The sequence below is a fragment of the Echeneis naucrates genome, chromosome 22 (genome assembly GCF_900963305.1).
Source record: "Echeneis naucrates chromosome 22, fEcheNa1.1, whole genome shotgun sequence".
Taxonomy (NCBI): domain Eukaryota; kingdom Metazoa; phylum Chordata; class Actinopteri; order Carangiformes; family Echeneidae; genus Echeneis; species Echeneis naucrates.
In genome coordinates this window covers 7,721,207-7,745,923 of record NC_042532.1, presented here as the reverse complement: position 1 = coordinate 7,745,923, position 24,717 = coordinate 7,721,207, and the positions used below count along the sequence as shown (strand labels likewise).

Sequence of the window (24,717 nt, the reverse complement as noted above, 5' to 3'; positions counted from 1 at the left end):
TTAAATGAGTTAAAATCAATAAATGATCCCGCATCTACATTTAAATTATGAGATGGAGAGAAAAGAGAATTTAGAAACATTTTATAAATGATTCTGTGCCATATTATTTTTAACACTGGCTCTAAATGTATCTTTCTCATTTTATAAAAAAAAAAAAAAAAAAAAAAAAAAGGAAGACAAAATTTGTATATATTTCTTGACATGGTTTCAAATTTCTTTCCACAAGTGGATGTACCATAGCATTTTATTGAAGTGCCTTTTTTGTGCTCTTGTGTTTTTGAGTGATCTTGTGCTGAGTATGGAAATTATTAGACAGGGCCCAGATTGAGAGTGTTTCGCACAGTATGAGCAAAATGCCCATTCAAAAAAAACAAGCAAAAACATAAAATAAACTCTGTGTTCTTTATTCTTGATATAAGGGCCAAAATGATATAGGCCTTCGCTAAAGTAAACCAAAGCTGCTTTTCTTTATTTGCTGTGGTGTAAACAAACGTGATAACCTCTGAAAATATCACTTTTCCTTAATGTGAAAACATATCCATTAAAATCTGACGTTTCTCATGTCGTCCAAAGACTAATAAACCCTTGTTGCTCATTATTAGGAAGGGGGGGGGGTCACTGTTTATCCTGTTGAGAACCAACCAAGCCCAACCTATAAAGAAACACACCGATTCCTCAGTTAAGCAGCCCCCTTACTCCACCCCCCTACTTTACAAAAAAAGGTTTGTCCGCTCCTATCTGATCCATGAGGTGATGTGTAGTTTCTTTGTGCTCCGGCTGGTGAGGTTCTGCTAAACGGAGGCTTGGAGGGTAGTGAGCTCAGTTCTTTTATAGCCACAGGACCCACTCTGAGCTGCAGAACATGCCTAATGAGGGTGTGTAGCTGTGCCATGTGAGACATGCCAGCTTTTACCAGGCTGGGTAATTGCTTGTGACCTTCCCTAAACACTTCTCATGTGTCTTCATGTTCACCATGCGCTTCTAATTGTTACAATAAGGGAGGCACCTGAGGATTATGCATGTACTTTGACTCTGAGGCTGAAATAGACAAGTAATTAACCCCTTCTTAGATCTTGTCTAGACGGAATGTATTTGTATATTTGTTTTGATTGCTTGTGTAATTGCATATAAAGGAAAAGAGGTGTTTATCCTGACCACATCTCAGTATTCATCTACAATAATGAATACTATTAAACAGACATATCTTTGTCACTGACCTGTCACATTGGTATGCAATTGGAACAAAACTTTTCAATCTGAAATGGGTGGTTTTGTTTCAATTTAGTACAATTGACTGACCTTGGGTCCAATCTGGTTCTAATTTACAGTAGAAACATGTTTGGAAAATTCAAAGGGCTTTTTTTCCTCTCTCTTGCTGTGTTTCAAAAAGCTGTCAAAGTAAAAATATTAGCAGACTTGAGTGTGAATGCTCAGACTCATCTCTGATGTGGACCTGTGGCATCTGTTGATTTGGATAGTTCTTGCTGAATTGTCAGTTTTGCCATCATATATTACAAAATATATGAACTTAAAATGTGTTGAGGGATACCAAATCTAATGATTTAAGATGAAATATTAGTGTTGTGGTAGTTTTGGGTGTCTGGAGGATTTGTAACCCACATAATGCAGCTTCTCTGTCTGCATCTGTTAACTGAACCATTTTATCTTGAGAATAGGTACCTTTTCTTCAGCAGCAGCACGTAGACAATGTGCTTTTCAAAGAACACAGTGAAAACTAGAAACACTGGTAATATGTCATTTATATTGCTGCTATGGCATTAGATTAAGTGAAACTGTAAGGCTTGCAATGTATTTCATGTGTATACCATGTACCATACCACACATTTCTCCAGAAGCATTGTCATATGTAAAGCACATTAGCAATTTATATGGCTGAAAAAGAGGCTGCGTCTATCAATATGTACTTAATGAAGATCAAACATGTGATGTCTAAATGGAAGCAACAGCAATATAATTTCAGTTGGATGATAACTTTAAATTGGTTTTACTGATAAGAATACACATGTTAAGCATCTGCTATCAGACTTATATAGATTCAAGGTGTGACCAGTCCCTTTATCAGGCATAGGTTTAATTTACCATCACTATCTAGATAAAACTCAAGAGGTCAAAATGTGATCCACATTACTCACAGTTGAAAAATATTACATCCTGTCGACAAATGTCCCAAGGAAAAATGTAATTTACAATGTGACTGTTTCTTCAGCTTGATTTACATATAATAAGTTTAATTATTTCCATTTCTTTTGATAGGATTCAGCTGTAATAACTTGCTCTGGTCTCATAGCTTGGCAGCGCACGTTTCAATTACCAACAATCACAGACAGACAGCGTTGACTTAGCAGAAAGAAAACAGAAAAACTGTTTTCTGTCAGTTATCATGTGGCGTCTAGGTGCTTTTGTGTTTTATTTGAAATTGGACACATATGAACAGCATTTTTTATGCAGATGTTTTTGTCATCTTTTAAACTTGTCCCAGGAGACTCAGACTACAGTGATCCAGTTGGCTTGTTTATTAAAACAATGTGAAAACATTATCGAGAGCTCCCCCTGTGGCTATAAGCAGAACAGCCCAACATATTATAAAAATATTGAAAAACAGACAATAGACAGATAGACTAATCCAAACCATTACATGGACCCAAATAGCAAAAAATATCCCACTCATTATTTCAATGTGTGATAAATTCTTCTTTGTGGGCTTGTAAATGTGCTGTTGTCATTTGATTTTGCCATTCAAAGGCAAAGCAAAGGAGTATGTCCCGACGATCAGGGTGGTTGTAAACCTTGTTTTTGTGTTTATGTCTGATAATAGGTTTGGTTCAAATGTTTTAGGGGCTGAAAATAGACTAAAATACCTGCAGTTGGAACTAAATCATTAAAAACCAGAAGATGTCGTAGAAAAAGGTGCATTTTTATGGAGGTTTACATTCTGAGGCGTCTATGTAACTACTCATTTGTTTTATTGCTACATAATTAACACTCAATGTTCTGTTTTCTTTCTCCTTGTTGTTTGGCAGTGGGTCTTTATTAGGCTGGATCTGTTGTCAATTGTGACTAAGTCTTGATGTGATTGAGTCTTAATTACTTTTCACTTCAGAGTCAATCCATAGTTGCTGCTGATTCATATCTGTCTTACTTGGAAAGCAGCCCAGGGAGTCAAAAACACTGGGTCACATGTGGAAACTGACATTAACCTTGTATTTCATATGCACAGTTTTGCCGTCATACTTCGGGTTAGCTTTGACTGGTAGTTTTTTGTGCTTTTTAGTTCACTCACTGTCTCTCAGATTTGATGTTACCGAAGTTTCAAATAGTTTCTGCACTTGGATAAAGCCTTAAGACACCTGTAATTACCCTTTTTGAGCTGTAAATCCAGTCATGTGTCAAGAATTTTGAGTTGTGGTGTAATTTCTTTGCATCTACACTTAAGAATGCCAGATCCATAATGGAAAAGTCTGCAAAGGGACATTCAAGGCCTTCTATTGGAGGCAGTGTGATATTGTTTTCCGCTAAACCAGAAATCAAGGCCTTGAACAGGCCTTTTTTATGTCAAGCATAGGGGTACAGTATGTTTTCTGACAGTTGCTCCTTTTAAGATTAATGAGCTTATGAAAACCGTGTGTCTTCTTCCAAAAGCCAACCTCAATATCAGTCACTCTTACCAGCATAATTGTGCTGTCCTGACAAAGAAATCCCAAAGACAGATTGAATATTGATGTCACAACAGAGGAGAATCAGAATCAATTATTTATGTGTGGGTGCATGCACAGGAAGAGGAGGGCTGGCAGCCGTACAGGATTTGATTTCTTACTCATGGGACAAAGAGCATTCAGTGTAATTAATGGTATGCTTGTGGTATGCAAGTATTCTTGCACACAGACTTTTATATTCATAATGGTACAAATTATAATGTATCTAACAAAGCTGAAATATAAGTTCATTGGTTTTTAAATGAGGCAGGAAACCAGATGATCTGGCTCTTCTTCATCACGAATATGTAGAGGTGCAGGGATATATCCTTGTACTCTATCAGTGCTCTGACCTCACTGAACCACAGCCAGATGCTCATAAATACATTCCCTTATTTCTACCCTTGTGTGGATGCCAGTTGGGCCTGGAAGTGGGTTTGTTTTGGGTGTTCTCAGTATATTCCATCCAGAGCCATGCTTTCACGTTTCTCATAAGAGAGCTGTGCTGACTTCCTGAAATGCATATTTATTCCTGCTTGTGGTCGTCTGTCATGGCGGCGATCTGTTGAAAGCAGCATAGCTCAAGTCCAGTGTCTGTATAATGGAGACTTGTTTGTCCTGAGACCTGTAGATTAATCAATTGGAGGTCTTTCCTCCGTGAATTGTAGTGCCACACTGTTGCAGTCCACGATCAAGAGTATGTGCATGAAAACCGACTCCAAGTTCTGGTTAAGTGAGCAGTTAAACCTGCCTCATCCGATGTCAGAATCTCAACCCACATGATTATTTTTTGGTTACATGTGTACACATCGCCTTTCAGCTTTCAAAATATGCATGTGTGTTATGTAGCCTGCAGATATTTCAGGAATCCTTCATGTCTCTCATCAGATTTCCATTTTTAAAAAGAAGCACATGCCTTTTAAAAGCTAATTATGCTTTATTAACAAGTTCACTATGTTGAGCACAAATCAGGCTTATGGGACCGAGTAGAGACCACTTCTACCTACAGCAAAGGAATGGTGGACCTTAGTTCACTCAATACTGGTGGTGAAATGCCTGATATGTTTGCGCTGAGTAGGTAGAGACAGGCCTGCAACCAAGCCTGGACTTGCTGGCCAAGAAAAAGCCCCTCATAGCTCCCCCATTTTCCTCGGCAATGCCCTTCTTGAGTCAACGCACTGCATAACCTCACACACTCATTCACTGGGTCTACATTGGTGAAGACACGTAACTGCTGTACACAACTTGTTTCTTTGTACGGTCTGTATGATAAGATCTGTAAATACAGAAGAAAGTTGTTGAGTTTGGTAGAAATAGAAAGCAGGCAGAGAATGCTCTGTGAGGAACAGGCAGATGAAAACAGTGGAAGTGAAAGAGCAAAGAAGGTGAAGAAGGGTGAAACTGAAAGCACATGAGGGCATGTGCAATGGAAGAGAAGCTGTACTTGAAATAAAAGAACAGAACAAACTGTTTCAACATTCGTATCCTGTCTTTTGTCATTATTATTGTTTACTGTATCAAGTTTCCATGAATGCAGCCCCTAGAGTGTGTGCCGTATGTAATCCACAAGCTCTGGTCTGCATAAAAAGTGCCAACTCATTTTTATTTTCTACTCATCCATTTATTTATTTTCTTCTTCTTTCTTCTCTGTTATTGCTGTCTATGCACTGTAGACATACTGAGGCTTGGTTATGTTTCCATTTGTTGCAAATGCCTAAATTTTATTCTTTTATTGTTATCAAAGAGTCTACAACTGAGAAAAAGAGCAAGTTCAGTATTTTTACATTTAACATTACATCTAAAACATACTTGTTTTGTCTGAGCAACAATCAGAAACCAATCAAAAACCCAAAGATATTGAATGTGCAGTCATATTTTGAATTCTTTCCATGATCACAGATTTCAATAATTATTTAATCACCAAAATAATAAAATCAACTAATTGCTTCAGCAATTGGTCTAGGAATTTTGAATTAATATTACTATTAGAGGGATGCGTAGTGGGTGTATTGGTGTAGCATTCATGATTTTTTGCAATGAATATATTTTGTGTATCTATTCAATTATGAATTGTGTTTACTTTACACAGTGTCATTTAAATCTAGGATTAATGTAATTTCTCCCCTTAGGACTCACTCTACTGAGTCTGTGAAGACAATGCAAAATATACAAACAGGATTCTGATCTTTGTCAAATATTGTTGACAGTAGGTGTAATTATGATGGTGTAGAGCCCGCATGTGATGCTGTTATCTGTTGGAACAGCTTTGGAAAATGTAAAATGACAAACCATGGTTGCTCAATGCCATTGTTGATGTAACCATATTTGAACTGTGTATACCCATATTACAGCTAATTATGGGTTTGTCCAAAGGTCTCAGTGAGACTCATAGAAGACTCCCAGAGTTATATGGTGTCAAGGAGAGCTTACCTTCATCCGGTGTAATTAGAGGATGTTCTCAGGTGAAATTTGCTGCATGAGGAAATTATTCTGTCACCACCTTGTTAGGACTGTCCTTTCATTAACACATTACACCAAAGACAATTTGTCCAGGACAGTTATAATTTCAAACAGTTTAGTGTTATTGCAGCAGATTTGTCAATGGAAAGTCTGAGGGGGTGGAAACTTAACTGTGTTGATAAATCAAAGCCTCCCTGGTCTAATTCAAGGTACAATTATGTCAAAGGAGAGGCTTCTGTAGAGGATTTTTATATATATATATATATATATATATATATATATATATATATATATATATATAAAGTAAGCCCATATGCCGCAGACCACAACCTGCTGCCACATCTCCAAAAGCATATACAGAGATGGAACTCTGTGCTCAAGTGTTTCCTCCAAGAGAAAAACATGTCCCAGGCCTCCCGTCCAAGACAGAGAAACAATTACAACATCAAATAGAGAGAGTGCGGCACACTTCCCAGGATCAGAGGGTTGAGTCTTTCCTTGGCAGTCAGCATTGATACTGGCTGAGAGCCCCCTTCACTCAAAGACGTGGCACAGATTTTCCCATGACAGAGTGAGCAGGAAACTTACCCAAGAAGAGGAGACCAGAACCAGTTGTGGGCTGAAAACTGAGGTTTTCCTGCACATTGTCACTGTAATGATGTTAATTGCAATATGATAAAAATGAATGTATTTTGTCTAGTTCCTTTTTTTTGGGGGGGGGGTGTCCATGGAATTTGAAGATTAAATCAAGCAATAAAGAACAGGATTTATTTTTGGACTTGCCAGATTAGTGACACCATATCTTGGCAACATCTTTGTACTTTTGAATTAAAATATAGGGGCGCAAATAGATTGAGAAAATCACACCAACTGATATGAGAGTTCATTTCAAAGTGATCGACTAATATTGACATCAAAGATGGAAACCTGCGACACGCTTGACAGTATCATACTGTTACAACTACAATTTTCCAGCCTTGTCTGTGGTGCTTAACCCTGTGTTCATTGGTTCTTACTGTTGCTGTAAATCTTTAAAAACAGGTCATAAGCCATTTCCTAAAACAGCAGGAAATTGTAGTTTTTAGCTAACATTATCCAGTGGAGTCGATGGCACTTTTGTTCGGGGGTGTTTTCAACCATGAAACACACATCTGGTACTCTAGTGAATGTTTACAGCGGCAAAACACTGTTTGGGGATTGACTCAAATAAACTACAGTGTTGATGTTCAATAAAGAAATATGTCAGACAGCGCAAAAGTGCGGCTAACTGATGTGTTTTTAATAGTTTTTGGATGACAACAGTGCAACTCCATGGCAAACAGAAATAAGCTGTATCAGTCCTTGGATCACACAAAATACTTGTTGATTCTTTGTTGTTTTGGGTCTCTTTATAGAATTTAATAACAGTAAGAAAAATATGACTCGTACCAGACTATTTCTTAAAAGTCAGACCCTGGTAGAGGACAAATTAGCCCAGTACATTCATCTCCCTTTTCAAGTATGTAGCTGTTTTTTCAAGTATGCAGTCTGCAGTTATAGTGCCAGTTTACCATTATCAGTTGAAATATTATAGGCCCATCTTATGTACACCAGGAAGGAGTGGGCTTCACTTTAAATTTTGGGCTGAGCCAATGTGCCACAGCACCATATACATATAAATTAAACTTCTCCCATATGCATCAGCTTGGTTAGAACTGTCATACGATGTAAATCACATTAACAGTGGCTTGAGTCATTCTGTGACCATATTTCAGATAAACAGTTTTTACCTGTCCTACTACGTTTGATCATCGAAGTTTTTTTTTTTTAATGTCTCATTCTGCTAAAAATGTGACTTGTATTCAAAGGTGCTAGCACCTTCTGATCCGTATTATGAGGCACACATAATCCACCTTCAGCTCTTGTATCATACCTTTACACTCCTGTATGAAGTGTTACTGCTGGGAGAGTTAAGTTGGTGTCAGTGGTATTTCTTAAGCATCGCTGTGACCTGTCAACAGAGCAGGAACTGTCTGAAAGTGATACTCACCCTTCAGAGAACATTGGAGGAAACCAAGCGAGACGTTATTAGCATTCTGCAGCTAAAATGTTTGAGTTAAAGCTAAAAATGGATTTGTCACTGTCTCCTTGTCTTCACATGATTCATTCTCAGCCATTCTTTGCCCTCTTTCTCGTTTTCTGAACTTGAGCCAAGACAAGTGCAAGCAAGTCCTAGACAACAGGTTTGATGGGCTACTTTTAATCGTTTTCTTTCTCTAGAATTCATGTGAGGGGAAAAAAAGATTTTCCACCTGGACTGACAATAAATTACAGGACATACGTCTTTTAATTAAAAGGAGATGATTTTCTGCAAAATATTTACAAATTTGATTTATGGCTATGATTTTACTTTGGAAAATGCAAAACTGCTGTCATAGATGAAGTCGCATAAGCCTTACTTTACAGGGTTGGCTGCCTTTAAACACAGTAGGCTATTACATTTACTGTGTGACCGTATACTCTGAATGGAGAACCAGCAGTGAAACCCACCAGTTCTTTGAACTGTTTCCTTAGTTCATGTACTTACTGATTTTCCTACCCTTTTTTCTTCTCTTCATAGCATTCTGGGTCATATCGAGTTCTCAGGGAGAATGCAGTTGGTTGTGATAGCATCTACAAGATGGTGCAAAGTGATGACAAGTTTGCAGAATCAGCCTGTCTGACAAGGCGTGGGGGTGACCGAGAACAGGTAACTGGTTGGCCATGTCGTCATTGTTACACATTGTGGAGACTAAGGTACGTGTTTTTCTTGAAAATTACCCAAAGCACACTGAAGTGTGTGGCACTGAGGAAATCGTTGCACTGATTAAACTTCAACAGATGGAGCCAAAGAGCCACATTTTTTTTCTAGGAATGTTAGTATCTATAGATTGAAGCTGCCTGAAAAGAGTTTTCAAGGTATAACTGATTGAATCTCATTAAACAGCTCATGTTTTGAAAATGTTCTTTCTGCTAATTGAACTAATGCATCATAAATCATCCAAACTCTCTTATCTGGCCTTTTAAGATCAAACTAGTTAGACTGCTTGTGCAACTAAAGTACAAATCTGATATATTAAGAAGGAAGACTAAAAACTTTGGTAGTTCCTTTAAAATGAATCACTTTGATACACATTATTAACCCCATATATTTTTATTCAACTCAACTTCAACTTGAGCAGCTGCTTTATCCAAACTATAACATTACCAGTTGAACTCAAAGACTGGATCATTTCTCCGTGTTCAATCATCATAGCTAAACTTTCTCACTGACCTGTAGAGTTTACGAGAAACCGAAAACTGCCTCTTTTCCTGACACGTGACAGCTCTGAATTGTCATTAATTTCTTTTGATTTTTGCACTTGAACTATTTTTTATAGTTCTAGATACACAAATTCATTCTTTTTATGGTGAAAGAATTACAGGTTAGTTAGAGTACAATAAGAAGTCATGGAAAACAAAATGTGCAATAGGTTGTTCATCCCACGTCCAGCTTTCTGAACAATTTGTTTTCATTTTAAAGAAAGTTCCTGGCTTGTCATATGGCATACACAGATAGATGGTGAGGTATTATGAAAGCGATAAAAAGAGAGAGATGAGGGGCAAAGAGGGGGTAAAGAGAGCATGACCGAGCTTTATTGCCAGATTGACAGAACAGAGACCTTGGAGTGAACTACCTCTCTTTTGAGGGAGTTTATGTGTAAACACCTTCTCCATGCAGGTGGAAATACGGGTCAGTAGGGGTAAATACATAGTCTGGAGTCTTGATCATTTTGCAAACAATGGAATTTTTCAGATGAACTTGGACTTGTACACTCTTGAAAAAAAAACAACTTAGAATTTATGTCTTCATCCATAATACTGATTAGAAAGTGGTTACTTGAAATTATCATATCAAAAACTGGCATCTGAAATCTCCCTTTACACTGCAACAGCACACTGAAAGAAGCTCTTCTGGATTCTCCATATCAAAGGTGAAGGGCTGTATGAGCCCAGTCACTCCAGCATTGTCTACTGACGATGACTGTACCTTGCATGCCTTCATATCTGTACTTCCTGGTGTGAACACACCCCCATCTGGCCCAAAGTGGAAGTTGTTCCCTTGACTTTTTACCAGCAAGATTGAGTTAACTTTTTATATTTTAACACTGACAAGTTGACAGTGTGAAGATTTCATAATCATAAAACTTTGATCTTGAAAGGAAGAAATGGCATTTCAATTTGTAATTACAATGTACAAGAGGGAATGAGAGAAATGGGTTTTAGGGAGTGATGACCTATCAGCAGATTTTAAATAGCAATCGGATTGGTGGGGTTTTTGTTTTGTTTTTTTGCTCAAAATGTACTCTTGGTCAAATTCGGGTTACAGAGGTTGAGTGCTATTCAGTTTCTTCAGGGGTCTCAAATTACATATCATGTTAATATATCTTCCACTAGATGGCAGCAAAGGCTCATAGAAAAAGAATCTCATCTGAGGACCAAGAGTCTGCCATAGTAAATGTTCCTTCCCCTTTGGACTTTTTTCATTATTATTTATTATTTTTCAAAGGATATCCACGCCCATATATTAATCCATGCTTGGCCCAAATTATTTTGAAATGTGAATGAAGATTTTTTTTTGGATAGTTCCTCACCATGAATAAACCTCAATGTGGAGAGCATGATCTGTTTTGCTGCCAGTGGGTGGCAGTCTTTATCCACGATTTTTACGGTGTGTTTTACATCTTTTATCACCATCTCTTTATGGGATGAGGAAGGAGAAAACAATGACTCAAAACAGCAGGCATCTTTTCTCAAGAGCCCAACTGTAATAAGCTACCACTTGATTTTATTCTTGTGTCAATTACCTAGATTTTCACTTGAAATATGATTTTTCTAGGCCTAATGTATGTCTTTATGGCAATGTGCTACAAAAATAATGTATTAAACAAAAAAGATAGTGGAAATGTTTCCACAAAGTTTACTTTCAATTATAGCCATTTTCTGAACAAGCTTTTTTAAAATTAGTTAAATTGCCATCAGAGAGAACACTCATGCTTTGAGGTCTTCTGCTTAGAATATGTGATGAAAATATTTGACCCCACATTGTCATTGTTAATCACTACAACTCCTTTCATGAAAAAAATTTGTGATGCTGTACAAAAAAGATACAGAGGCCACACATTTAGCTGACTTTGGGGAATGTAATATCTCCATTATGAATGTCTGCACACAACTGCACTGAGAAGTTGAAAAGACACCTCTGATTGATGTGACACTGTATGAAAAAAAAATATTGACAGCTAAGACCACATTCCTCATCGGGTTCAGCAGTGTCAGCTTCCTTTTCTCTCCATCCTTCATCCGCTCATACCCGTCCCCTCCACGATGAAAGTCGAACAAATCTGCTGACATTGATCCTGTCTCCTTGGCTGGCCTAATTTCATTTCAGCCTGAGAGAGACGGCTATCTCCAAAGATCTTGACAGACAATTGTATTTACTATTTTCTTTTCACAAGCCAATAAAGAAGGAGCAGTTATTGCATCAGATTATATGAAAAAACGTTTAATGATTCCAATTTATAACTCTAGACTGAATAATGATACAGTTAAGAGCTGACAGGCCATGATAAATGAAGGCTCATATAAAACATATTTAGTGTGAAGAATGGCTGGAGATGAATTGCACAGTGATACAAACTCATGATAAAGAACAGTAAGAGCCACTAGAAGACTTAATAATGTGCTATTCATTTTGAAGTGATTTTGCTGGTTAATAAAAGAGCACAAATTAAAAATATATTCATTGTAGAATGATGTCTGGGAATATTGCCCCCATGTCTACAAAGCTCCCACCCTCACCCAATCTAGTCGTTCCCCATCTCCTTAGATTGAACCTATCAAGTCCTCAGTTTCTCTCTCCATCATTGCTTACTCTCAGTGCGTTTGGCTGTCTGTTAGTTGCTTGATTTAGTGCATGTATATGATTTTTCTTCCACAACATATATTACCAGTTTGTTCTCTGAGGGGATTCGTGGCATCGCTCGTGCTGCTGCTTGGACTGTACTACTAAAATACAAGCCCATATCACTGATAGCTAAACCGAAGTTAAATTACCTGCAGGCTATTGTATCACTGAGCAGTGGTTGTGTGAATGAATATAGACGCAGTTCTCTACAGTTGCCTTATTGTCACTGGATTCTTGAAACTGCAGTGGTAAAAACATATAATTAGCTATATGCATTTTGTTTTGAGGAATGGTCCAATTTGCCATAACTGTTACTGAATGTGCTGAAAAATCATGGTCAAGTGTTGAACCTTTTAAATCGTGTCCAAGGACTAGAGTCTCTATACTGGCAATAGACCAGAGAATGTTGGGCTCTTTTCACTAAATAACGGGACATTGAATTTCCCAGATACAATGTCCATGACATTTACTATACATTAGGACACAACTCTGATGTTACCAGTGATTTTCTAGAAAAGGTTTAAACAGGTGTTTTGTGTTACAGCTATAGAAAGGAAGGCCATAGTCATCTTTTTCATTTGTTGCATGAAGCACTATCCATACAATCTATACAGGAGGCAAAGCTGTCACATAACAAATCCACTTTTTCTTTTTACCTGAAACCAAACAATAGATACCTCCATCTTCAGGTAGCTTTTAGAAACATATAGTGGCCCTTTTGACATTACCCATTGCGTATTTGTTGTGCATGGAGACCAAGGGCAACAGCGTCAGCAATCCATCCATTTTGCTAGACAACATAGAAATTTGAATAATAAACGCTTGGAGCTAATGAGAAAATGTAAATTAGGCCAAAAAGAGATAGACACTGGCCTTCATTTGATGAACAAGAAATGAGGAGCAAGGTAAATTATCCCAGGATCATGTTTACACTGACACCTGGGAGACAGATGAAGTAGAGGCCATTGTTTTTCCCTGAATGAAGACAGAAAGGGGGCAGAGGATGGTGAGAGGAAGTGCATCAGAATAGGTGACCCACCCAGCTCTGTTTGTTGCCACTAGAAGAGGTGGATCAAATGGGGTATTCGGGGGGTTGAGCAGGCTGTTGTCTCCATATGAGTTGTTCCTTTGACACTGACACACATTGACACAAACAAAAATTGGATGTTACCTAAAGTACCATACAGGACAATAGTAATAGTTTTGGCATGTGCACCAATCATACGAGGTTTTATTTCTTATTTAATGAGACAGTGGGTTGTGACTGAATGGTTTTAACTATTAGGATACCAGGTTTGTACATACTTTTGGCATATAATGACTCTCATTTAATATTCAGAATCTCTTATAACACATATACATTCCAGAAACCTGTTTGATTCAATAAATTATAAGCCTGGTTTCAAATTAACACACTGGAACTTTGAAAATTGCGATTTCACCTTTTTCTGTTTTTCAAGAACACATAAGCCCAACTGAAGCATTTTCCAATTAGGTTTATACTATTTTGGTGGACATGTAAACACATGTACACCACATCAGAAGATGGCAAATGTGTTTTTGTTAGTTGGTCCATCACTTTGGTCCAATCTTGAAAAGTATCTGAAGCACTGCCTTTACTTAACCTTTACTTAGGTATTTATGGTCCCTGGACAGTCTACCCAAGAGACCTTAATAACCCCATTACTTTGCTTTTTACACCATCATGAGGTAGACATTAGTGGTTTTGAGTTAAATATCTTGGAAAAATTCTAGCTGGATTCAGACATCAAAGCTCTCCCACCCACTGGACTGTAATAGCTTTAGTAAGCTCAACATTTCATCAAACACCAGTTTGAAGTTGTCCAGTGCTTGAGATTATGTACTTGGTAATGATCTAAATGATGGTACAATGGTGACCATAGTGTATGTACCACCAGTAAGTCAAGCTGAATTTGTGTCCCTAATTAATGTAAACCGTAAAACCCTTGCTATTGCAACTGTGTACAAGAAACTTTAAGACATCATTTGAGATAGTTCACAACCTTATTTGCTTGTAAATTACATTGTACATGGTGTAACAATGGACATGTTTATCAATTCTTAGTTTTCAGATCCATGTTTCAAAACTTGTTTGATTTGTACCAAAATGAGATTCCAACCTCTAAGAACATGTTCGCACTCACCACCAATGGAAGGCAAAGCCCCGTGTTAAGGTATAATTGAGAAACCAACAGTGATAATTGGACTGTATTTAGAGTTCGTTTGGCCATCTAAAGGGCACAATGGGAAAAAAAACAAACTGTGGCCTCACTGATGTATTTGATCTAAAGAGGGGCGAGAGCATTTGTTATAGAAACCACTCACTCTACTGTATACTCAGAGAGGTAAGAGACAGAGGGTGGAAGGAGGTGAGTAATAAGGGCAGCAAAGCAAACTAGATGCCTATAAAAAATACAGTGTCTTCCTCTCAACAGCCCCCTCCTTGAGATGCAGATCATCCGTGATCACCTGATAGTTCCGGGTACAGGGAGGGCTGAGCTCTCATCGACCTCTCAGAGACAGCCTAGCAACACCCACTGTCCTTATCCCTCTGGACACCCACACACAGCTTTTCTTCTGTCCACCACCTCCCCCGGGCCTCCCACCCAGAACCTCAGTCCTTAGAGAAGACCCCAGGCCAACAGCGAACAAGGGGCTCCTGAATGGGCCCTGGACTGGCCTTTGTTTGGCCCTACAGCAGAGTCCTTTTTATTTACACAGTCTTTAACGCTGTATGTTTTCATGTCTCTTAATTGCATTGGCCTTTGCTGCCCCTTGGTCAATCAATACCATCTCTCCAATGACATCAGCAACTCTATTTAGCAGGACATTTCCAGGTGATGGTGGATTCGTGGGAGAGCTTGTGAGAATGAGTCTTGCAATTGTGGACTTGCAGCTTTGTTGCTCCCCCATCAGATGCCATCTCTACATTTTTATCTGTCCACATAGCCAACACATAATCAACCATAGCAATGTAGACTATCTCTGTATATAGTTTTCAGTGTACTTACAAACCTCTGGCTTTTGTTAGCTCCCAACTGATGCACTCATGCAGACATGGTGGCTTTTTGGGGAGAGGGTGTGTCTTCAGCAGTGTGTCAGCTGGCTGGCTCAGCACTCCGGAGTCCATGGTCGAGCTGACTGCATGATGAGTCCGACTGATGCGACAATCATTACCATCAAAACAATTTTGCTGACCCTCGACTCTGGAGGAGAGCAGGAGAGGCAGAGTGAGTTGACATGCCTTTACCACTCCTGAGTGTGTGTGACCAAGCACATTAATCATAAGAGGTCTAACCCTCTCCTGTGTCCAATTCAGCGATGATTCTCTAGTGCAGCACCATGGCAATGTTTAGATAGAGCTGGACATAATTATCTTTTTGTGTACTTTAATAAGGTGACATCCGAGTGTGCCAATGACTGAGGCGCACACTAAAAAACTACCTACAGTGATATTATCCCCTTCATTCTGTGTAATTAAAACATAAATAATTAAAAGCCACTAACTAACACAACTGGTATGCAAATTTGACGATTTAGTGAGTTGAAGAACACAGGGATTTTTTTTTTTTTTTTTTTTTTTTTTGCCAAATGGGGACCATTTAAAGTTGACCTTTGGAAATGTTATTTTGAATGCAATGTGATGGTGCTGTTTAATTTGAAGAGGTACTTATCTCAAAGTCAACATCTTACTTCTGTTTTCCTGACGCACACTCAGTCACCATATATTAGGCAGTAGCCTGGCAACCACAAGAGTAGAGCTGTACCAAATGGATATGTTTGCAATATGGCAGGCCCAGTGTGCTCCTTACCGCTGACCCCACCTGCCATTTTGTTTCTGTCCTGCGAAGATGTCAGTGATAAACGTTACCTTGTCTCAGCAGGTGTGCCTGGATGGAGGGCCCTGCCGCACGGAAGGGGTCACCAACCCCACAGTGTTTCCCCCATTTATTTGAATAATGGGCCATTAGGACGGCTGGATATCCAATGTTAAAGTAGCTGTATGTGTCTCCTAGATAAAAGACATAATTACCTGAGAGAGGGAGGATGTGTTGGTGAACACTTTCCTCAGCTGGGCTCCAGAGCTCAGAATTAGCACACACTCCTGCCATTAGATGGCGACAAAGAGAACTTCAGGAGATGAGGGTCCTGACACACAAACATCACCATAATTGTTGGAGACAAACTATTGGTGCCCAGTCAAATGGAGTAAACTTCATTTAAGAGATGATCTTGGTAATTAAGATGGAAGTCAGACCCATTTTGAGTTAATTTTAGGTCATTACATAATCTATTTTTGATTTTAAACCCATGTGATGAGTTAAGACATCGTCACAGCTTGTTTCCAGAATTAAGTTTTCCCTAAATACAGAATTCATCTTTTTAACAATTTTAAGGCAATTACAGCTCTCATTGATTGAATCGCATAATATCATGGTGAGGAGAGAGTGGGCAATTTGTATACCTTTGGCTTGCTCAGAGAAAGAGTTGTCCTTTTTGGTCAGCATTGTGATTCGTTTTGCCTTTCACAATTCTAGTTCAAGAGAGACTTGCCATGCAGTCAATGAAAATGTGGATAGGAAATTTGGAGTGGTATTTATATGAACCAAAAAGATTGCCAATTAAAGATGAGGTCTTTATCATTTATTTGCCCTTGGGGTTTTATTCCTCAATTGCTATAACCTTATAAAAGCATCCTTTTAGCGCAAAAGAATAGGAGCCCATTTTTGTGACCTCCTCTAATGCATTTCCATCCATCTTCACTGCCTCGAAAAAAGTTTTCACCTCTGCACAAAACATGTTAATTGCCATCATGGGCCCAGTATAAAAAAGATATCTTCACTTTAATTATCCAAATATGGTGGCAACCCATCTGCAGAAAGCCATTCAAATTACTAAATTGTGTTTTCTCCCTTTCATCTTTCATTTTGGACACATTTTTTAATCAAAAGGCTTCAGAAATGTGCAGATGGGTAATTCTTGTGTCTGCAAGGAGCAGCCTGGTTCAAGGTGAGTGTTTCATACCCCTAAGCCCTTCTGTATCTCCCTATTGTGTTGTTTAGGTTACATATCCTGAAGAGATGTTCGCTCAAATACTGTATTCAAATTGGGACTTTCCCTGCACACATGCAGACAGTCACACACAGAGGAACTCGTACAGCCGCAAACATGGATTCACATGCACATGTTCTACATTCAGTTTCACACCCACCTACTCACAGTAAAGCTTGGCCTTCACTGTCTGGTGATGGGCTCTTTTTTTGTAATAATAGCTGATTTTAGTGAGATATGGGGCAAAGAAAAATCATGGAAATGTGGAAATTAAACTTCAAACTTCAGAGAGTTAAACAGCGAACCCTGTGAGATAATGACTGAAGCCTAAATAATTGAGAACCACTTTATGGTAGTTTCAAAAAACACTTCAATTGTGCTAAAGTTTGTACATTATGACACATATAACACAAACAGATCTAATTTATGATCATGATGACAAGTTTTGCCCAAAATGTCTTCAGAAAAAAAAAATCTCTCGTACCTTCAAGAAGGTTGGACACAGTTTGTAAAGAGATCAAATAAATTACTCCATTTGTTTAAATTATTCTTGCATCATCTTTATTGAAATATCCTTGAAGTGCTTGTGCTAGAAGTCTGAGACATCCATCAAAACAAAACCTGAGCTGCAGTGAGGTGGTTTGAAAATTCAGACCAAATCAATTGGTAAAAATCTTCAGTATGTCTCCTGCCTTTGCATCTACAGCACAAATGTGACTGTCATCCATATCCATAATCATCGGTTTGGTGATTTACAGAAACGAGTCCTCTCCCATCATGGTTGAGCTGACTTCTGTGGGACTGAACTGTCAAAATGTTCACAATCTGTAGTACTCCAAGAGACTTTAAACATCAAAAAATTGCATTCTTTAATGTCTCACTGCAAGTTTACATTCTTTTCAAAGCAGTTACACTTTGAAATAATTTTGGATCACAATTCCTTATGTCTAATTTGAAATTTCGTTGCGCTACTGTCTTTAAATCTGTCTTCAAACATCCTAACAGGGGCAGCTTCAGTGCTGCATTGAAGTGGATGGTAGTTTCACTGAGAATGATAAGTGAAAATGTACATGTTGACAACTTAAACCTGAACCTCAGTGAGCATGGCAGGGTCTGCAATGATGACTCCTGCTTATCATTTCTGTTGATTTGAGCAGCTTCATAAATTGCTCTCTGCAGAGTAAATAAAACGGATTAAAGTTTGCTCCAGGGTTATTAAATACAGAGTATATATTTTAAAATGATGCATTTGTATGAAATAAACGGCCTTGAGACGTCCCTCTACTATTCCAACATGTTTTGTCCAAGTCAAACTATTCTAATATGAGAATTATATTCTTCCTTCCTCACTTCAATATGAACCCACCACTGAAGGCAACAGTCGATATCCTTCAAACCTTTTGAATCTTTCCTCCCGAGCTGCTCTGTGCAGCTAGAGTGAAGGCAAAGACAAGCTCACCCACCTTGCAATGATATGCCCTTGACCCATGCTATCATTTATTGTTTCAAAAAGCACTTGAGGTTTTGTAAGACTAAAGCAACCTAATTAATCCTTTCTGTATTTCTTAATCAATACTGCTCTGCAGATGAACACATGTTGGCTACCTTGGGAGACTATTTCTACCCCCCTCCCCATTTGTGGGTGTACCACTCTTCAGTGGTAAGTTTTATTTACCACATGATTTGGTTCTCAACACATTTGAAAAACCTCTCCAGCAGAGAAAGCACTTCATTGTTGAGATGGTCAGAACTGTGACTTGATACTGCTCCTCTGCTTTCACCTTGGAAGATAGCTATTGTCCACAATGGTGGAACTGGCCCTGTCAATTGACCTTCATGTTTACTACACAGACATACCATGTCTACCTCTATGTAACTATGTAATTCTTCTCCCACACATTCAGCTATTGAACAAGAAAGCAGCCTTGCAGTCGTACATCTGGTCCATGCTTCATGTGTGAAGGATATGACCAGTTTCTTCATTTATGCCCCAGCTCTCACATCAGTAGCTATAACATTCACATTGGCTGACCTTTCTGATAGTGCATGACTTAGTCAACATGAGTGAAAATTTTGATTGGATCGATTTTTCATTATTATTTGAAGCTCACGGCTTTTCAATTGACTGACCCTGACTGGGGCATTTGTATTGTACCTTCATGCCATGGGGGCTAAAATGCTAACAGAACGTGTCAGCTAAGTAGTGTGTTTCTGGCCTTTAGCCTCAGCAGCAAGATTTACAAACAGCTATATGGCTCTCCAAGGCCAAACGCTGGCCTTACACCAGATGCTTAGCACTGGAAAAGTGGTATTCAAGCCTAAAGTTATTCATGTCAAGTAATGCCCACCGAACCCTTCCATGCAGCCCATAAATCTAATATTTTGATGGAAATAACAGACATTTCATGAGTGCTCAAAAGCGACTTCCACTCAGATAACACTTTGACACAGCTCCCTACTTTCACACTTTTTGTTCCCGTCCTTCTCTTCCTCTCTAGTAGGTAACACAGGAGGGCAAAAATGTTAAGACCGATCATCCGTACATTCCACAGCTCCTCAAATTCACAATGCACTGTTGTCATCTAAGAAATGGTAATATCCATTGGTGTGTAGAACTGGACACTTTGTTGGAAAACAACTCATCTCTTCTACTTTGCTTCACATCTCTTGAGGGGCTAAAACACCCATTCACTCGCCTTAACACTGAGGGCTTGGTGATCAAATGCTAAACCTTTCCAAGTGCATGTATTTGTGAAGAAAAATTGCTAAGCCTCTCAAACTGATAGTACTGGCTATCATCATCTATGAGCCTCCACCGTACAAGTGAGCCCTCAGGTTTAATTAAACTTTTTTAAAAAGTGTATCTTCCATGAAAATCAGCCCCGTCTCCCTGGCATTTGTGTGTCGAGAAGCTCTCCCTCTTTTGGTTTCCCTCAAGTGGTCGATACATTAAAACCTGAACTGATTGATTTCAGAATGCCGTGCCATCAGTGTCCTTACGCAGCCGTTAACTACATCTGAAGTATCTTAGTCATCAAGCTTAAGGCCAGGGATTGATAATAGCTTGACCAGCAAGGCCTATCTTACCCATCCTTTTTCAGGAGGTCTTGTATTTAGCACCCAGAGCACTTGTGGCAAATCTCAAACAGCATAAGGGTATTCACAAAGCGGCTGAGTGGAAGGCTTTTTCTCATTCGTCTGAACCTTATGAATACATTCCAACTCTAACTAACTACTTTGCTTTAATGTGGAATTTCAAACAAGGTATGAGGCCAATTTATTTATTTGTATTCTCTGCATCTTGGTGATACTCTTGAACACAGTGATGGCAGGGAGGATAATCTCTGTCTTTCATCAGCCAAGTGGCCCTGAACAAAACCCATCAGTAATGTATTCTCTATTGATTGATGGTCGCTCCTGCACTACCAGGCAACACTATTATTATCATGCATAGATTCCAGACTGTCCACAATAAAATCATTGTCTTGATTTAAGTTATCCAACCTCCCCAGAGGTGTCATAATAGCACAACTGGTGTTTGCCTCATATTGCTTTCTTCCCCAACAATTACTGGTTTTCTCTCTCATCATCCTTACACCAACCAGATTACAACCTTTGATACAGAGGAGGAGGTTTTCTTATAGAGAGATTTTGCCAGTGTACGTGCAACAGGTGTAAATACTTGTGCTGGGGACATTTCATGAAAACAGTTATATATAAAAAAAAAAGAATAAAGAGCTGCTGTTCTGTGTTTATTCAGTAGGTATAAGGCAAGTGGTCCAAATTAACCTGGAGAAGAAGAAATTCCCTATTTTCCGTCTCCTCAAACACACATTACTTTTACTGTACTCCAGTGTATAACGTTGTTCTGTAACTTGTGTTGCCATAGAACGGTTACTGTTGCATGTGAGAAAGTCTTTGTGCAATTCCAATTTGAACTAAATTAATAATTCTACTCTCCATTTAGTGCTTTTTACTATAGTTACTCTTTTTACTCAGTGATTCTGTTAAAGGATAAAAGTAGGAAAATGTAACAATAAAAAATACATGTAATATAATAAAAAATAAACTAAAGAGCAGATACGTATCAGCATTATTGTTATTATTATTTTATTATTATTAACTTGTGTTATTTCCGCACCCACTGAAAGTACATAGTTCAGTTTTAAACCAACTGTTTCTGATAAGGACCTTTTCTTTTTGTCTACGCCGTTGCGGGTCTTTTCAGTGTCGACACATGGGGATATATGTGGCAAACATGATGTGTTAGTTGTCTGCCTCATGGGAGATGCCCGGGTCCCGAATCCCTGTGAATGACTGTGACCTCGGTTATCAATCATTGTATCTAATGTAAACGCAAGTGTGGCGTGGATAACATGCCACATCTGCTCTCCGGCCGGGGCTGCTTCTTGGTTACCAAGCGATTTATTAGAGCGCCCTGTGCGGGGAAGAATAGGTCTCAGTCTAAAGATCAGCCAGCAGCTCTTCCACAGACGCACAATTATCTCTTAAACGGCCTGTTGTTACACTATCACTCACCTAAGTTTTACACCAGATAGTTTGGTGTCCCCCAAAAACATCCCAAAGAGAGAAAACCAGTTGTCTGAGCTAAAAGCACCGTCTGCAGGGAGCTGTGTTTGCGCTCCACACCAATTTATTACCGATGAACATATGGCCAATATTTTGTCTCACGTCATAGCAAAGGGGGAAAACAAACACCGAGCAATGTTAGCGAGTCAGCAAGAGCAGAGCCACTTGGCCAGCCATGCAAACGCTCTTGGACAATATGAGAAGAGGAGCACTTGCTTTCTGGGTATATAAACCACATCAGCCTTATCTCTGCACGCACTCCTGACTCCCATTTGGAGATATTTCATTAACTCTGCGCGCTGTCTTAACGCTGGCAGCACATCCAGCCCACCTCTCCAGTCTAGGTAAGCGCACTGGGTGATCCAGGCAGTCTGCACAATCTTTTCTCTGTTTTACGGCTTAATAGATGCTGCGTATTTTTTCCTTTGCTGTGGTTTATGCTGTGGATGTGGAATGACCATGAGCCTAATGGTATTTTTTATTTTATTTTTTTTTCTACTGTTATTAAATAAGACGGTTATCAACAGTGTAGGCCTGCGCGTTTTTTAGCCTGTAGCAGCTGGTGGTCATCACATCCTCACGTGAGCAGTTCAGTCTTTGGTTGAAAACTATTTTTGAGCTGGCACACCGTCAGTGGCCTGCACCTCCATGTTACCCAGAATGAATGGATGCCTCCATGGGTCTGTAAATGAGTGAAAGCAACATTATAAAATAGGTTTAGTCCGAGAAAAAAAATCACACATTACAAATAATTCACTGCCACATTTTCATTATTATTGCTCCCACAAGCAACGATTCATTTGCTGAACAACGCTTTGGATCTGAATATTTTGTGGACATTAGAGCAGATAACGTGAGTTTACCTGTAGTTGAAGAAAAAAAATGCTCCACAGTCCTTATATGACAGCATGACTCTGATTCCATTGCATATATTCCTGACAGTATTGGTTATTTAAGTTGTCTAATTGGCTGCACGCACTGAGCACCCCCTGTTGTTTCTTAAATGTGCCGGTAGAGACCGCTAGAGCTCTACAGATGTCAACAGCTGTTAATGTTATTACTGCACTTAGACACAGGCTGACTGACAGGGAAGACAAGTTGTCTCTACTTGTGCCATCCAGAGTGGGCCAGATCAGGTTGTCCTGCAGATGATGCTGTATTTATTTATCCGTTTACTCGTTTATTTAGTTACTTAGGTAGTTTTTGTTTATCTATCTAATTATTTATTTATTTAAGGAGCGTTAATGAGACACATTTACGAATAATAGTTGTCTCTTTTGATTTATGTGAAGAAGTTTCAGAGATTCAGCCCATTTTTCCCCTCCTCTCTGCCAATGTCAGTGCGATACAGAAAAGGGAAGTGATTAAAAAATAATAACCCCTTTTTAGCAATTCGTCTTACACAGAAAAAAAGATTAAGGCGAATGGCACAGCGTGGCATGAAATTCACCGTTACAAATAAACTGGTGGTTTAACAAATGAAGGCATCTCCTCGGGGCATGGGCGCACTGCTATAATCTCGCCGTGACATGTTTAATCATTAGAGGAAAGGAGACGAATAAAGACTTTTTGCCCGGAGGGAAAGGTGGCTGGATTTCTGTTATATAAAAAAGGACAGAAAAACCGAACGCGCTCCAAAATGATTTCTACCCTGAAGCCAAGTCTCCCTGGGCCATGGCTTAGCCCCCATAAATAAACCGGACCCGGCTTTACCTGCATATTATATATAGGCTTTTAATCATACAGGGAGGAAATCGGTCTTGTCACTCTGTACATTTATCATGGACACCCTGAGGCAGACGGGGTTACCTTTATCAAAGACTAACTCCCTGCCTCAGGCGCCCAAACTGAAATTCAGCGATTAAAAGGAGGCAATGATCAACATTATTATGGATTTTCCTGCGGCATTCTTATTTGTGCATTCAATCGAAAGATTTATTTAATCAAGGATATAAAAAGGTCTTTCTTCACTTATTTGGGAACAATCGTGGGCATGCATTTTTAGGAGGGAATTATAATTAATCAGACGGGCCGCGTTTTTTGGGGTTCATCCGAAAAATTAATTGTTTTCGGGAGAGTCCATTCTGCTGTACGTTTGATTGCAAAGCTGGGATCAGAAAAAAAATGTAACAAGCTTTAATAATGAGCCAGGCAGCTCTGTTGCTTATAATATTAAAATGTGGGCACTGGTGAAACTGGTGATAGCCTAATTACAACAGCAATGATCACATATAGTGTGGAGTTTTACGTACGAAAGTCAAATGAGGAGCCCAATGAGAAACTCTATTAGAAAGTGTGGTTTTAGCCTTACATCTGAAGATTTAGTGTCAGCTGGACTTGAATAAGCGGGTGATGGGAAGCAGGAGCTCTGCGCCCGTATTGTCCTTTAAATCCTGATGCATCTGCAGCTCTGAGGCCCTTGTTTGCTACATCTTTCCTCGGTTTAATGCCTCCCAGCACACACACACACACACACGTTTCACAAAAGACACAGTCCTATCTGAGGGCTGAAAGGGAAAACCAGCGGTGTCCAAAAATATTTTCAACATCTCAACTTTAGGAAGTAGTAAAATAAAAAACATTACAAATAAGGACTTCAAAATAAAGAGCTATTGATGATCACAAAAATAATGACAGTGCAATAATAATTATAAATAATAATAATATAATGATGACAATAAAATAATAATAATAATTCACTATCCTCCTCTTGGAACAAAAACAAAATCTCAGCCCCCATGCCTTTTTTTTAAATAGCAAATTCATTTTTCTTATTATGCATAAATGCAACGTGAGCAGCTCCTGAGCAGATGTACTGAACTGTGAACATTTCCCGGGGTTGGTCTGGTGAACTCGTCCCGCTCTGCACAAACTGGCTACTGTCAGAGTGAAAAGGCAAGCGGCCTGTTTGAACTA

At 38.9% G+C, this 24,717-nt stretch overlaps 1 protein-coding gene across 1 annotated transcript in view; it reads left to right on the top strand.

The window, feature by feature from the left end:
• The window catches only part of nkx2.2a (NK2 homeobox 2a), a 31,693-nt gene that overhangs the window by 2,055 nt on the left and 4,921 nt on the right, over positions 1 to 24,717 (top strand). Inside the window, exon 2 of the mRNA XM_029494289.1 lies at positions 8,773 to 8,901. Within this exon, the coding sequence (XP_029350149.1) occupies positions 8,833 to 8,901 (69 nt within the window). The 5' untranslated portion in view covers positions 8,773 to 8,832. The remainder of the gene's footprint in view (positions 1 to 8,772; positions 8,902 to 24,717) is intronic.